This window comes from Triplophysa rosa, linkage group LG11, assembly GCF_024868665.1.
Source record: "Triplophysa rosa linkage group LG11, Trosa_1v2, whole genome shotgun sequence".
Classification (NCBI taxonomy): domain Eukaryota; kingdom Metazoa; phylum Chordata; class Actinopteri; order Cypriniformes; family Nemacheilidae; genus Triplophysa; species Triplophysa rosa.
The window spans coordinates 20505751-20521365 of NC_079900.1; the positions used below are offsets into that span (position 1 = coordinate 20505751).

A 15615-nucleotide genomic window follows, 5' to 3' on the forward strand; every position below is an offset into this window, starting at 1 on the left:
ACAACAAAGATGCCAACATGGAACTGGCACAGCGCGACTGTGTGTGTTAAACCGGGCAGATAACCAACAGACAGCCAGCGGTCTAATTTAAAGCTTCCCATGAGGTCTAACCCACTTCAGGTTTATCAAATGTAAACCGACAAGGAAAACTACAAAGTAAATCACAGGCAAAACGATAAAAATGTGATGTGAACGGCGTCGCAAGCCAGTCCTCACAGTTTTGCTTTGCCTAAAACCAACGCCGCAGATAGAGGACGTATCCGCTTGTCCTTGATAAACCAGAATAGTTTCTTTGTCCTCCTTTTAGGTGTTGGACTTCAGGTGGCCTATTTAACAGGCTTAAGTATCTGATGAGAGCTGTAATCCTTCTGCCGTTGCGAGTATTCACTTTTTTTTTTAAGTGACAGAACAAAAACTGCACAGGGATGATCTATAGAGACTATAGTGAGATTGACCTGACATGCATTGACAAAACCTGTTGCAACATACACGAGTCTCACCCTCCCAAACAGTATACTGACATGCCCTACAGGGCACATGCCATAAACACGGCAACCTATAGAAGACTGGATAGATAGATAGATAGATAGATAGATAGATAGATAGATAGATAGATAGATAGATAGATAGATAGATAGATAGATAGATAGATAGACAGACAGACAGACAGACAGACAGACAGACAGACAGACAGACAGATAGATAGATAGATAGATAGATAGGTGAGAGAGAGAGAGAGAGAGAGAGAGAGACAGAGAGAGAGAGGGTGTGTGTGAGAGAGAGAGAGAATTGCATTTAAATCCCATTTGCTGTAACCAACATCAACAACAAACTCGTTCTCCCGTCGAGTTCATTCATAGTTGTAAACATAAACATAAATATAAACATAAACCCCACTAAAATAACGATTTCACGCAACGCCCCGAACACGAATTCACTTGCGCGTGGCACTTTTATCGCATTATGCTAATGAGAAGCTCAACACCTGCGATCGACAACTTCTTGCATTAGTTTGTTGAATGTACTTTACCTTATAGGCATTCTCCGTGATGCGGTGGACCTCGTCGGCGCGAGACATTGTGAAATCTTCAGTTAAAACCATAAACGGTGTTCGGTTGAATCTGATGTGTTATCCGAACAGTGTGTCTTGTGTGGTGAATGTCAGCTGCGGATCTCCTCTCCGATCCACTGGAGTCTGATCTCAGCTGAACACTAGCGTGCGGAGGGAACGGGGTGGGGGTGGGGCTTATGTGGAAGCTCCGCCCGTGTGCACAAACCGCCTCGCGGGGCGTGACTAGGACGAGTTTGGTTCTCCTACTTTAATTCCGAAGAAAAGGAAGTTGTGTCCTTCTGGTACACATGTACACACAGTCCTTGCTTGAACTTCATTGCTTATCTTGTAGTTATTTGGATAACCACAGAAAAACAATTCAATTCAATTCAATTTTATTTATATAGAGCTTTTCACAATGTGCATTGTTCCAAAGCAGCTTTACAGGAGCAAATAAGAAAAACACAGAAACGTAAAACACAGTAAAGTGCATGGTGTTTATGGACCAAGCAAGATCATTATAATAAATAATATCTAATAAATAAATGAATAAATAAATAAATAAATGCAGTCTCCCGGTGAGCAAGCCAACACTGCACTGCTCTGCTGTGGTGAGGAACCCAAACTCCAAAAACAACAGTCATAAGAACATTTTATACAAATTACATAAATGTAAATCTATATAAAATCTTTAAAATACACTAATATAATATATAGTGAATTGTTTTTTTTTCCATATATATAATGGATTTAATATTTTATACATTTTGACAAATACTTTAAGCATTGAACCCATGTATTAAATCAATGAATCTATTCTTACCATAGAAATTTTCATAACTTTTAAATTAAAATTGTATTAATGTCAACGTCTCTTTCAAGAATCACAATTTTAAAAAAACGTGAATGATCACGTGAACCTTGAAAATCACAGTAAAAATCTTTATTACTGCAGCATGAAAGAGACTCACATTTTGATATAATTGAAGAGTTTATTTGCAAAAACAGATAACTTACATTTTCAAAAATCTAGTTTTTTATTGTGTTACCATGTTTTATTGTGATTTATTGTGTTAGATAACTGTATTTTTTTAGTTATTATTACTAAATCAAATTACTTAATCAAAACAGTTTCATTGATATGAATTGGAATGCACAATAATTGTGATTTTTGAAACATTTGTAAATAAAGTTTGAGTTTTTTAAAATAATGTTTTCACTTGTTTCCATACATCAACAGAGGGTTTACATTAAATACAAACATGAGAGGATTGTCCATTTGCATCTGTCAGCACGGATTTATTTCGCATCAATGACTGATATAAGGAGCCCCTGGTGAGAACATGACATCGCACATCTCCACGAAACAACCACAAACTCAATGCGCGTCACCTTGTGAACACACTTATCTAGAAAATGTTTAATATCCACCAAAGACATTTTAATGACATTTCTTAAAGCCAAAATAACCCAGCTTTCCATCCTAAATGGGGGCCCTGATTCCAATATACTTCCTCATTAGTGTGTGTATATATATATATATATATATATATATATATATAGGCTATTAGAGAATACAGCCCATAAAAACTTGCCAACTACAATAAATTCCCAAGGTACTCCATTTGATTAAAACAAACCAAAAAAAAGGATTGAGTGAGGTTGCTAGTGTCGAAGATCAAACATCAGAGTGTTGCTATGCCGCCAGCATCTCTTCTCCTCAGCTTGATTTGTGTCTCTTTTCTCTCTGCAGAGACAAAGAGCACAAAGAGAATAGAACACAAACAAAAGTTTTGCGTCATGCTCTGACAGTGTTTCGTTTGACTGCAATAAAAGCAACATCTGTCTAACCCTTTAGGGAAACCCTGGAATGGTTGCCCGAGACTGAGAGAGAAGCACAAGACCAGACGTAAACCCAACTGGTCAGCAGTGATAAAGATGGGATATCTGGCAAGCGCAGGTGTCCGCACCTGAATGATAGCCTCCAGCTCTGCTAATACAGCCCCCTTATCGTGCCGTGGAAAAGAGTCTGCCAGCAGTTCATCGATTTGCTGTTAGGCCGGAAATCTCAAAAAAGCAGTAACACTTTAGAAGCGATCAAAACCAGGAAGAGAAAAATGTCCAATGTCCAAAGTCATAATAATACAGGTGTCATTCATCACATGTGTCACTTACATCCGATGTACTGTTAAAAACAGCATCCCTTCAATTCAAATTCAGGATATAAGTAACAATTCTCCACTGAATTCTGAACGGCACACAACCCAATCCACGAATACGAATGATTTCGAGGGGGCTCTGAAGATTTTAATTAGTCCTAATGGTGTAGCCCAGGACGAGACAGAAGCACGTCCGCTGTAAGAGTTTTATGTATATAATCTTTTAATCCTGAAACAATGTCCAACAGTTCCCGAAACATGCTGTTACAAACGGCCCTCAGCACGACACCAGCACACATACAGGCAAATAATCAGCTTTGCTCGTAATAACCAGGACAAACAAAGATTTTTCCAACTCCGCTGCGCTGTGTTTCACAGAAACATGGCTCAATGACACCATACCGGACAGCGCGTTACATCTGCCGGGTTTTCAGCTGTTCAGAGCGGATCGCATTGCCGAGTCAACAGGGAAGACACGTGGTGGTGGATTATGTTTTTATATAAACGAAGGTTGGTGCAGAGATATAACAACACTGAAGAAGATGTGCTTTTCGTACTTAGAAGCGTTCTCTATCAACTGCAAACCTTTTTATTCGCCACGCGAGTTTTCCTCATTTATTCTCGTGAATGTTTACATTCCTCCACATGCTTGTGCGAGCGCGGCGCTGCAACAGCTGGCGGATTACATCACTGACACGGAGCAGCAACACCCGGATTCTCTTATTATTATTATTGGGGACTTTAACAGAGCAAACCTCTCCCGTGAGCTGCCAAAATACAGGCAGCATATCACATGCCCCACCAGAGACAGCAACATTCTGGATCACTGTTACACCACAATACGGGATGCATACCACTCTGTTCCCAGAGCAGCTCTGGGTCTCTCTGATCATTGCCTGGTTCATCTTCTTCCGACCTACAGACAGAAGCTTAAATCTGCCAAGCCTGTAGCAAGAACAGCAAAGAGATGGAGCAGCGAAACAGAGCGGGCCTTACAAGCCTGTTTCGACTGCACGGATTGGAGTGTCTTTGAAGCTGCAGCCACTGATCTGGATGAGTTAACTGACACAGTGACATCCTACATCAGCTTCTGTGAGGACATGTGTATTCCCACCAGGACTCGCTTAACATACAACAATGACAAACCATGGTTTACAATGAAACTGAGACAGCTTCGTCAGGCCAAAGAAGATGCTTACAGAAGTGGGGACAAAGTCTTGTATAATCAGGCCAAAAACACACTGACAAAGGAGATAAGAGCAGCTAAGAGAAGCTACTCTGAAAAGCTGAAGAACCAGTTTTCAGCCAACGACCCTGCATCGGTGTGGAAAGGCCTGAAAGACATTACCAACTACAAGCCATCATCCCCTCAGTCTATGGGTAATCAACGACTGGCTGACGACCTGAACGACTTCTATTGTCGTTTTGAAATGCAGAGTCTCACCCTTCACACCCGCCCTGACCCTATCTCTGCTATACCATTAACACCTCCTCTTGACATTCAACCTGCACTTAAGATCTGCGAAGAGGATGTTTGCCAGCTTTTCCGCAAACAAAAGATCAGAAAAGCACCAGGCCCAGACAATGTCTCACCCTCCTGCCTGAAAGTCTGTGCGGAGCAGCTGTCGCCCATCTTCACTAATATTTTTAACAGATCTTTGGAGCAGTGTGAAGTCCCTTCATGCTTCAAACGCTCCACCATCATCCCTGTACAGAAGAAACCCAAAATATCTGGACTTAATGACTACAGGCCTGTTGCTTTAACATCTGTGGTCATGAAGTCATTTGAGAGACTTGTACTGGCCCACCTGAAGGACATCACCAGACCACTTCTTGATCCCCTCCAGTTTGCTTACCGAGCAAACAGGTCTGTGGACGATGCAGTAAACATGGGACTGCATTACATCCTACAACACCTAGACAGACCAGGGACTTACGTCAGGATCCTGTTTGTAGACTTCAGCTCGGCCTTCAACACCATAATCCCAGACCTCCTCCTGCCCAAGCTTACCCAGCTCTCTGTGCCAACCTCTACCTGTCAGTGGATTATTAACTTCCTGTCGAACAGGCAGCAGCTAGTGAGGTTGGGAAAATTTAAATCCAGCACATGTACCATCAGCACCGGAGCTCCTCAAGGATGTGTTCTTTCTCCACTGCTATATTCACTCTACACAAACGAATGCACCTCTACAGACCCTTCTGTCAAACTCCTGAAGTTTGCAGATGACACCACAGTCATTGGCCTTATTCAAGACGGTGATGAATCTGCCTACAGAAAGGAGGTTGCTCAGCTGGCTGCCTGGTGTAGTCAAAACAACCTAGAGCTGAATGCATTCAAGACAGTGGAGATGATAGTGGATTTCAGAAGGAACCCTCCATCACTTCCTCCCCTCACCATCCTGGACAGCACTGTGGATACTGTGGAGTCATTCAGGTTCCTGGGCTCCACCATCTCTCAGGACCTGAAGTGGGAGTCCCACATAGACTCCATTGTAAAGAAGGCCCAGCAGAGGTTATACTTCCTCCGTCAATTGAGGAAGTTCAACCTACCACAGGAGCTACTGACCCAGTTCTACTCAGTGGTCATCGAATCTGTTCTGTGCACTTCAATTACTGTTTGGTATGGCTCGGCCACCAAATCAGACCTACGAAGACTACAACGGACAGTTCGTAGTGCTGAGAAAATTATTGGTGCTCCTCTGCCCACACTTCAGGACCTGTACGATTCCAGAGTGAAAAACAGGGCAAGAAAAATCATCATTGACTCCACACACCCAGCACACAAACTCTTTGATCTGCTGCCCTCTGGCCGGCGCTTTAGAGCACCAAACACCAGGACTTCCAGACACAGAAGCAGCTTCTTCCCCCAGGCAATCTCCCTCCTAAACAGATAACTGCTCCTTAAGAGCAATATTCCACTTCCACTACTCCTATAGTGTGCACTATAGTGCCTTATTATATCTACATCTTATGTATACATGTATATAACACTACCTCTACTTACTAAATTATCCATTTGCACAAGTGTACATACAATCTGTTAATATGTTTATTCTACTATATACTACCCTGTACAATGTCTCTTATATGTTATTATCCCCCATTTTCTGTAAAATAGTCTTTATTTTATATATGCACAATTTAGAATCTTTTAGACTGTAAATCGTATTATATTGTATTGTCATTGTGTTGAATGTCTGTACTAGAAGCTTCCAACACCAAAGAAAATTCCTTGTGTGTGCAAGCACACTTGGCAATAAAGCTCTTCTGATTCTGATTCTGATTCTGATAACAGAATTAACATAACTGACCCTTGAAGGCTGTTCACTTGTTACGGCAGCAGATGTATAAATTAGGTTTGTACAAAAAACTAAAACATGTGATTAAGGATTTTTGCAATCGAGGACCACATTGACCGACCTCATGCATTTGCTTCCCCTTTATGACTTGAACCTGTAGTATGGGACATGTTCTATAATATTCTAATTGCGTTTTGTACAATGGAAATAATCATCGGTTTGAACAGAGTGTTAAATTAAACTCAAAATAAATAATTCATATAATTCAGGCCTGCCATGAGTTCCAGCTTCTCAGTTGTGCTTCTGAGCAGCAGAAGAGCTCGACTGCGAGATGAATGAATCACACGTGTTAGCGAATCTGTTAAACCAAAACCACTTCTGCCAAGTACAATGCAGATGGCACCACGTCAGCATAATAACAGTACCGCGCAATGCATGATGGGTAAATTTGGGTTATCATTTGTTGTGGTGTAATGAACATTAACATCACGCGACAAAATTGTAATTTAAAATGACTTACTCGTTCTTACTATCATTCAGAAGCTCTCTCTTTGTCCAGCTGTAATGTGACTTTCTTCTGATACTGTTTAAGTTTGCTATGATGCAGTGACACGATTCAATATAGTGACAAGTCAATGCAGTCATTCATAGAAACACTTTTCATTCAGAATGTTGTTTGCTTAAACTGTATTTCTCCTGTAAAAGCTGTCAAAATGAAGAGTTTGGTTCCAAAATGAGATGACTCCGTTTTACATTTTCTTCAAAAATCATGTTTTTTCTGTATACAGCTAACTAACACAATAAAAACAGGATTTTTGATCTCATTTTGGAACCAAACTCTTCAAATATAGAACATCACAGTCAAAATATAAATGTTTGTATGCACACCAGCAATACTAATCCTAAAAAATCTTTTTAATTTAACTTTTAATTTAACCTTAATTAAAGTTAAATAGATTGCAATTCATTCTATATAATCACATTTTTTCCTGAATGTCATTGAAATCATGCTCTATTGTATTAAATTGAATGAAACACTTTTCAGATTCTGCTCTGTTCTAATCTAATATATTGTATAATGGACTGTATAATATAACATTGTATATATTTTTTTCTTTTCTCTATACTACTGTATAATACTGTATATTATAATCCATTAGGTGCTGCTGTGTTCTATTGTATTCTACAGTAGACAAATATTCTGCAATTTTATTCTCCTGAAAAATAAACCCCGCTCGCTCTATATTATTCTCTCCCGTTTCAGTAGGACATCTGATTAATCCCCTTTATTCGCAGTTCAGCGCTGCTCAGGTAAGGTTATTTGAGATCCAGCACAGGTGTGTTTTGGCTCTGTATGAGATGATGATGATTATTTGATCTTACCAGTGTCACCCTCCTGATCTGTCACATAAGGTTTTTGCAAAAATGCCCCATTACCGAAAAAACACCCATAGGCAATAAACCAAATCCCTGCTTGCATTCTTCTGTCACATATGATGGGAATTACTGATTCGTTTATTTTAAGATCTGTTTTTGGATCAAGAGTGTGTTCAGAGTACATGAGTGAGTGGCGCTGTGACTTTTTGGCGCCCCCTGTAGTTTACATTGTGACATTGCAAAGTAAAATGTAAAGTCCCAATAAAATCAAAATTTACCCCATTAACACCGTTGTTAGTCCACATTATTACTAGTTCTTGTGGTGAACAATTCATCTGTACGAGCCAATTCTCATTTTTTATCTTTGTAATATTTAATAAAAATCTGAAAATCGACACATGACTTCATTAAAATGAATGTTTAATTGAAAATATGTTGAAGATTAGCAGTTTATGCAGAGAACTGAAGCATTTCTTTCATTGACATGCTTGCACATATAATGTCTGGCACTGTGGTCAAGTGCACGTCAGGTGTGTATTGCAATCTATACTTGGGACAGGACCTCCTCCAGTTAAACTCTGTGTCGTGATGTCAGAGCATCACTAGATGATTGCTGGCCAAAAAGTTCAATCATTTACAATGATAGCATACCTTTTCTCAACAAGCTGCCCAATATGAATTTTTGCTGAATAAGAATGTGTTTGAATTAACAGAATAAACCTCGCCTTTATGGCAAAACCCATTTTATTACTTTTGTTACATAACAAATGTGGAATAAAAATGATTTATTGAATCAAATGTGACAAAAATGCAATACATGAACGATAAAAAAACATCACTTTCGAAATGTCATGACAAGCAAAAGACAATAATGCTATCATTTAACATGTATATGCTATATCTAATTTCATTGTTATTATTCAATTGCATCATACACATCTGTCTGTCTGAACAGTGGTTATGGTGAAAAAACAACAAAGACTATTCTTTAGAAATGGGAATATCTAGATAAAGTATACAGTACTTAGATGGAAACACAAAAGCGCTTAAACTAGAAAAATAGGCTCAGTCAGCATTACTCTAGCTTGTATACACAACCATGTACAGAAAAATGTCTACAAATTCTTGAATCAAGATGCATTTTCTTGATGAGCAAACTGACCTAAGAAAATAAGTCTTGTTTTTAGTAAAAAAAAAAAGAAATTTCAGTGAATTTGTGCTTAAAACAAGCAAAAAAATCTGCCAATGGGGTAAGAAAAATAATCTTGAATTGAGGTTTACTTTTTTCTTAGTCACTCAATTCAAGATTATTTTTCTTACCCCATTGGCAAATTTTTTTGCTTGTTTTAAGCACAAATTCACTGAAATTTCATATTTTTTTACTAAAAACAAGACTTATTTTCTTAGGTCAGTTTGCTCATCAAAAAATGTTTAAGAACATTCAAGAATGTTTAGACATTTTTACCGGAAAATAAGAAAAAAAGACTCATTTTTTGCAGTGTACTCACAAAGATACTTTCAGATCTTTGCATATTATCTTTGCATTAAAAAAACAAATTGTGCTTTGTTATATTTTCATTCCAGAGGCTGAACAATGTTTATCTGGGATGAAATACAGTATTTGAACGCTTATTACTACTCTAGCATACACATATATGAGGCAAAATCACATCAGGCACCAAACATAACCCATTTATCTCATGCAAAATATAATCACAACACCAGATCATCTACTTTCTCAGACAGTACGAGTCCGTGCATCATGTGCTGTCTATTTAACCATTGCACAAGTCTGAGAAATATTCGTTCAAGGCTCATTACGGAGCTCAAGGCCTTTGCGTGGACTTTTTTTTAACACTTTTTCTCATTTTCCTTACCTATTAACCACTGTTTTCATACTATAAAGTTTACTCAAATACATTTAAGAGCTTTCCATAATTACTTTAAATAACAGCAGACCGAAGCAGTCATTACAGAAAGAGTATATCAATGACATGAGTCATGACAAACCCCTGAGGAGAAGCAAAAGCATGTATTTACACGGCATCAAAGTTCACCCAAAAATCTCTGAGGTAGCATACGTCTCACAAGACGAAAAGAGTCTACCTTCAGTGTCTGCAGCCTTTGAGAAGTCTTCAAATATTTGTGCTTGAGCTGTCCTCCTTTGAGAAGTTCCATCAGAACGGATGAAAAGGACAGATTTTACATCTTTATTACCTTCTGCTTTAGAGAGCCGAGAAGGAAACCGTCTCACGCTGCCTGAGACTTCTTAAGGAAGAGGACCCCGGGAAGCTACACCTGGAAGTCTGTTCCGATGTGTTGGATTTGAGCATCAGTCATAGACAGGTAGGTGGTCCTCATGCTGGGTGAATACTGCAGTCAGTAAAGAGAAAACGGAGAGATATGAAATTCTGAAAGCGTCTGACACCGGAAAGCAGCGGAAACACTGAAGTGCAGGAAAAGAGAAATAATGTTGAATGTTTAGGCAAAAAATGCAGCGGAGGATGAAGGTAAATATGTTTATTTTCAAGCTGACCAAACAGCTCGGCGAGTTAAAAAGAGATGTGCGGAAATGTTTATGAGCTGCGTGATGACAGGCGAGAGGGAAGTTAAGGAGAGGCAACGTTTGGGGGGTCAACTTACTGTTTTTAAATGTCTGAGGATACGACTTGAAATATGATAAAAGACAAGAAGAGAGAATTCAATTAGCCATGTAAAATATTCTGTAAAAAGAATGCGGTGACAGATAAAAATGATGTTGGGAATTGGTTCGTTAGATAGAAGACTGTCCTGTGATGAGGTTTGCGCCTCCAGCTATTCATCAACCAACATGACTGAGAAAATTTCTACAGCTCTGAAGAAGACAAAAAAAACTGCATCCTTTCACATGTAATTCATCTTTGGCCCTACACAGACTGATGGAGAATGATTTGGATTCAAATTAAATGAAGGCTGTAGTGTTTTTAATTAACTTTCTTTTATAATTTATAGATATTCTTCTTCAGCCCTTTATATCTTCATTGACCTGAGCGTTATAATTAATCTTACTCGAACAAGAATGAACGTAGTTAACAGCAGAGGGCAGTACAGCTCCATTTGCTTTCAGATTCACTGCCACATACAGAGAAAACATCAGGAATAAAAAATGAGCACATTTAACTCAAATACAGATTTATGGTAGTATTGTGCATGATTCATTGATACAGATAATAGGAATAAAATAATGAAAGATTATTTGGGTGAAAAAGTTGACTCAAAGGAACGGTTCACCCAATAATGAAAATTCTGTCATCATTTACTCACCCTGCAGTTGTTCCAAATCTGTATAAATGTCTTTGTTCTGATGAACACAAAAGAGGATATTTGGAAAAATGTAGGAAAGCAAACAGTTTGACTACCATTGTCATTTTTCCTACTATGAGAGTCAATGGGGGCAAAATCGGTCTGGTTATAAGCATTCTTCCAAATATCTTCCTCTGTGTTCATCAGAACAAAGAAATGTATGCAGATCTGGAACAACTCAAAGGTGAGTAAATGATGACAGAATTTTAATTTTTGGGTGAACTGTCCCTTTAAATAAATACAATGGAATGAATATACTCCTATCTAAGACATCAGCGCAAAACACTGAAGTACATTTAAATTGAGTTTGTAAGTGAAAAATTAAAATCAAAATACCGTGGGTGGCGGTGAACCTCTCCCGATCAACGGGACGTTTTCATAGCGAGGATTTCTCTCAAACAGCATGGACTGGTTCCTGTAGCAGGAGAAATCCAGAAAAGTGGGTCAAGCAAGAGAGAACACACACACACACACGCACACACCCAGCACTCACATGTACTCTGGTGTACTGGATGTGGCCGGCAGCGGGGGGTGAAGGCTGGTCTGGCTGCCCATACTGCTGCTGTAACTGCAGAAACTGTGAATCTGAGCTCGGCTCGGGTTATACGCAGCGATGCGCCGTGACGGGTTGAAGGGGTCTTCCTCATCGATATCATCGTAATCCCTGTCCCTGAGGATGACACACGTCAGCTACGCTGGCCACGTAAAACCATATTAAAGAAAGTGGGATGTTACCTGATGGCGATGAGGGTCCAGGCACGAGGCACGGCACACAGCAGGGCGCAGAAGGCACAAGCTGCCAGCAAAGAGAACAGGCACAGATACAAGAGCCCCTCTACACCGTCATAACAAATGCCAAGAAGAGCCTCCAGATAATCCTGAATGACAGAAACACTTTAGGATGACGTCTGGGGTGTTCGCTGTGACACTTGACCATCTGCGACTTTTAAGTCATTTGCATAAAATAATTTACACGAAGTTAAGTTGTCAAGGTGTCTGACCATCCTCTTAAACATGATATGCATCACATTTTGTCTATGAGAGACTAAAAAAAAACCCTCCGAAACATGAACTCACTTTATGAAGACTACGGCAGTCCAGTAAGGCAGTGAGCTGGTGCAAATTGAACTCAGAGGAGTTTAAGAGCCGCTGAATTCCTAGCAAATCTCTCTGGAATGATTGAAATGAAAGTTTGGAGTAAAATGAGGCAGATTATCCGGTGGAATGCCTGTATTGAATGACTCTCTCACCTCTGCAGTGGGAAACACAGCAGGGGAAAACTGCAGCAAGCCCTGCACCTGAATCTGCATGGTGGTCAGAGACTTCTGGAAGATGGTCAGAGACTGCAGTACAGAAACAACAACAAATCACACAAATCAGATTAGCTGTCCTGTACACCAGTGGTTTTCAATCATTTAGAAGCCACAGACCCCTAAGTATGATCATCCTCATGTGAGGAACCCCCAGACTTAAAATTGAAAAGGCATCTATCTTTTATAAACCCTAAACTTAAACACTGAAAAAGTATATTTTACATCTCAAGTTAGTTTCTTTATTTAATTACAATTTAAGTAACATTCTTTTTTTTAATTCAAATATATGAAACATTTAAGAGCATTGTATCAATCTAATGTTTATTTACATTACTCATTTTTTTACTTTCGTTACACGGCGCTCTGGAATACTTGATTCTGATTGGCCAATCGTGACATTCCAAGGTCTGATATTTTCAGATAACAACTGCTCAAAACTAATAACCCATGGTAACCCGGATGCTGCAAATCATTTTGACAGGCACAGTTTAATATTACACAAAAATAAATATAAATATATTGTTTAATAACATATATTACATTATTTCTTTTTTCAAATGATTAAACCCAATGGCCTGTTCCTGGCATTTGAATGTCCAAACCAAGGGAACAATGAGGCAGGAGAACAGAACACAGAAAACTAAACCAAAACAGCATAACCGTGACAAATGTATTATCCCTTACCTAATTTTACATCCTAATTAAATTTAAAAGATTTCTTTTTTTTACTTTGAATACATGGTATATTTGAATCCAATTTATTAATTTACTTTTAATAATATTGTTATATTATATTATTTATTTATTTTTTCATGTTATTCTCTAGACTTTTCCACATATCCCCATCCCTCTCTTTCAGCCCCCTGGGGGTCTTCGGACCCCAATTTGAAAACACTGTACACAGCTGTAAGCAGGCCTGTTTGTTGAAATATCCAGATCAGTCTCAACTTAAAGGAACAAAACAGAGTTTTTAGGAGGATCTATTGACAGAAATACAATATAATATACAAAACTATTTCTTCAGAGGTGTATAAAGACCTTAAGTAATGAACCATTATGTTAGTAATACCTTAGAATAAGCTGTTTATATCTACAAACAGAGCGGGCCTACATACATAGAATTCGCCGCCATGTTTTGTACAACAGCCCTAAACGGACAAACAACTCTACAACGTGCATTTCCTCTACCTCTCCGCTGCGGTATCGTGGTGAAACGGATTGCGGGATGATCCGTGATCCGTACGGATCGTGCTCTCTGGTGCGGAACGCATGTGACCCGCGGATTACATGTGACCTCGCTCGCTCTCCAGATTCAGCTCCAACGCGCTCTCGCGTATCTGGACGAGTACAATATTAAAGCGGTTCCAGATAAACAATGATGTTCAAAACTGCTCCGTCACACAGCTAATATTACAACAACAACATATCTTGGTTCTAACAAACAGAAAAACCAATGTTACTCACATACTGATCCGAATCAAAGCAACCTCCTCGGGGGTGATTTTAAGACGATCTTTCTCTCCAACGTCTCTCTCTGCTGGAAAGTATCTCCATAGATATCTGTGAGCTTCTCTGCTAAAAGCCTTAGTACCGCGGGTCTTAACGCGTCTCTGCTGGAAACTCTTTATAAAATTAGCGCAGGTCCTAGCTCCAGCCTGACTTTTATCCTTCTTTTTAAACTTAAAATCCACAAACCTTTTATTTTATGTAATACATAAGACATCGTTCTTTCTACAGTCTTTCTAATGCCTGCATGAGAACGACATCTTTTTGTACTGTGGTGGCCACCGTCGTGTTTGGACTGAGCGATTCGTGGCAAATCTATAATACAAAGCTAGTGGCCGCTGTTAATTAAGAACTGCGCCTTTAAAAGCTTTTTTTGGGTTATCCTGTTTGTCCAACCAATGAAATTTGCTTTGTTGATACTAATGGCTCGGGCATTCCTTCATCTTTACAACCATACTGTATGTGAAATTGAGTACCATAACATGCATAAGCTTAACAATATGCAAAATTATTACCGACACCTGCAGATGCCAGATTTATCCCCCTGACGCATTAAATAAAGACCTCAACCGTACAGTACACCTAAAATGCGTGCATTTATTTTGCAATCTAAACACAATGATTTCATAAACTGAATTTTGCATTTTGCATTGTTATATTCTTGCTGACCACAACCTAATCATTACAGAAGCAATTTTTGGGTCACCATTGAGAACCGCTGACAAAGTTGCGCCATACGTGGAGGCTTTTGTTATTTAAACCTCTGGAAAGTGGGGCAGTCGTGGCCCAATGGTTAGAGAGTCGGACTCGTGACCAGAAGGTTGCCGGTTAGATTCCCAGTGCCTTGCCCTTGAGCAAGGCACCTTACCCCTACTTGCTCCCCAGGGGCTGCAGTGATAGCTGCCCACTGCTCCGGGTGTACGTGTGTTCACCACTTGCTGTGCGTGTGTTCACTACTCTCTGGATGGGTTAAATGCAGAGGTCACATTTCGGGTATGGGTCACCATATCTGACTAATAGGTCACTTTCACTTTCACTTTCATTAAGAGTCATTAAGGAGAGCTTATATTCAGGAGGGAAACGGTTAAAGCATACATTTGTCTTGTACATCTGCTCCGTGACTTTAGCCCTAAAAGATTTACATGAACAGATCATTGAAAACAGCAGCTTAACCAACCCAGAATAATGTGAAAAAAAACACTTTCACGGGAATCCCACAGGCGATGTGAGAAAGCCAGACAAATCGAATTATCCCAAAACTACAGACAAAAGAGACGGCCTTTGATCAAAGTTTCTTTTCATATCGCCTATTCATAATTTCATTAGTCATGCGGATTTTTTACAGAAACATTATAATGCCTTTAACACAAGTATTTTCCTCAATTAAAAGCCAAATGATTCTTTAAGCTCCTGTTAATTGCTCGTGTCAGGAATTCTGCGAGGGACTGAACGTGGAGATGCCGGGAATTCTTTACCTGCTGGAAGGGATTGGGAAGAGTCTGGCTGCAGTACAGATAATAGTGCACTATATCTGCAGGGCACATGGAGAAAAAAATGAAATTCTTACA

The 15615-nt window shown here is 39.3% G+C and overlaps 2 protein-coding genes across 11 annotated transcripts in view; both read right to left on the minus strand.

The window, feature by feature from the left end:
- Positions 1-1212, minus strand: part of baiap2a (BAR/IMD domain containing adaptor protein 2a) — an 82940-nt gene extending 81728 nt beyond the window's left edge. For 6 of the 8 annotated variants that reach the window (XM_057347259.1, XM_057347257.1, XM_057347256.1 and 3 more), the window contains exon 1: positions 1031-1211. In XM_057347259.1, the coding sequence (XP_057203242.1) occupies positions 1031-1102 (72 nt within the window). In that variant the 5' untranslated portion in view covers positions 1103-1211. Of the gene's footprint in view, positions 1-1030 lie in introns of all 8 variants that reach the window. The other 2 variants (XM_057347252.1, XM_057347258.1) reach the window with 2 other exon arrangements.
- An 8085-nt stretch (positions 1213-9297) lies between these two features.
- Positions 9298-15615, minus strand: part of ttyh2l (tweety homolog 2, like) — a 44798-nt gene continuing 38480 nt past the window's right edge. The window contains exons 8-15 of one of the 3 annotated variants that reach the window (XM_057346934.1): positions 15523-15578; positions 12479-12571; positions 12306-12398; positions 11964-12106; positions 11722-11898; positions 11565-11643; positions 10530-10554; positions 9298-10266 (exon numbers count right to left, since the gene is read on the minus strand). In XM_057346934.1, the coding sequence (XP_057202917.1) occupies positions 10244-10266; positions 10530-10554; positions 11565-11643; positions 11722-11898; positions 11964-12106; positions 12306-12398; positions 12479-12571; positions 15523-15578 (689 nt within the window). In that variant the 3' untranslated portion in view covers positions 9298-10243. The remainder of the gene's footprint in view (positions 10267-10529; positions 10555-11564; positions 11644-11721; positions 11899-11963; positions 12107-12305; positions 12399-12478; positions 12572-15522; positions 15579-15615) is intronic. The other 2 variants (XM_057346933.1, XM_057346932.1) reach the window with 2 other exon arrangements.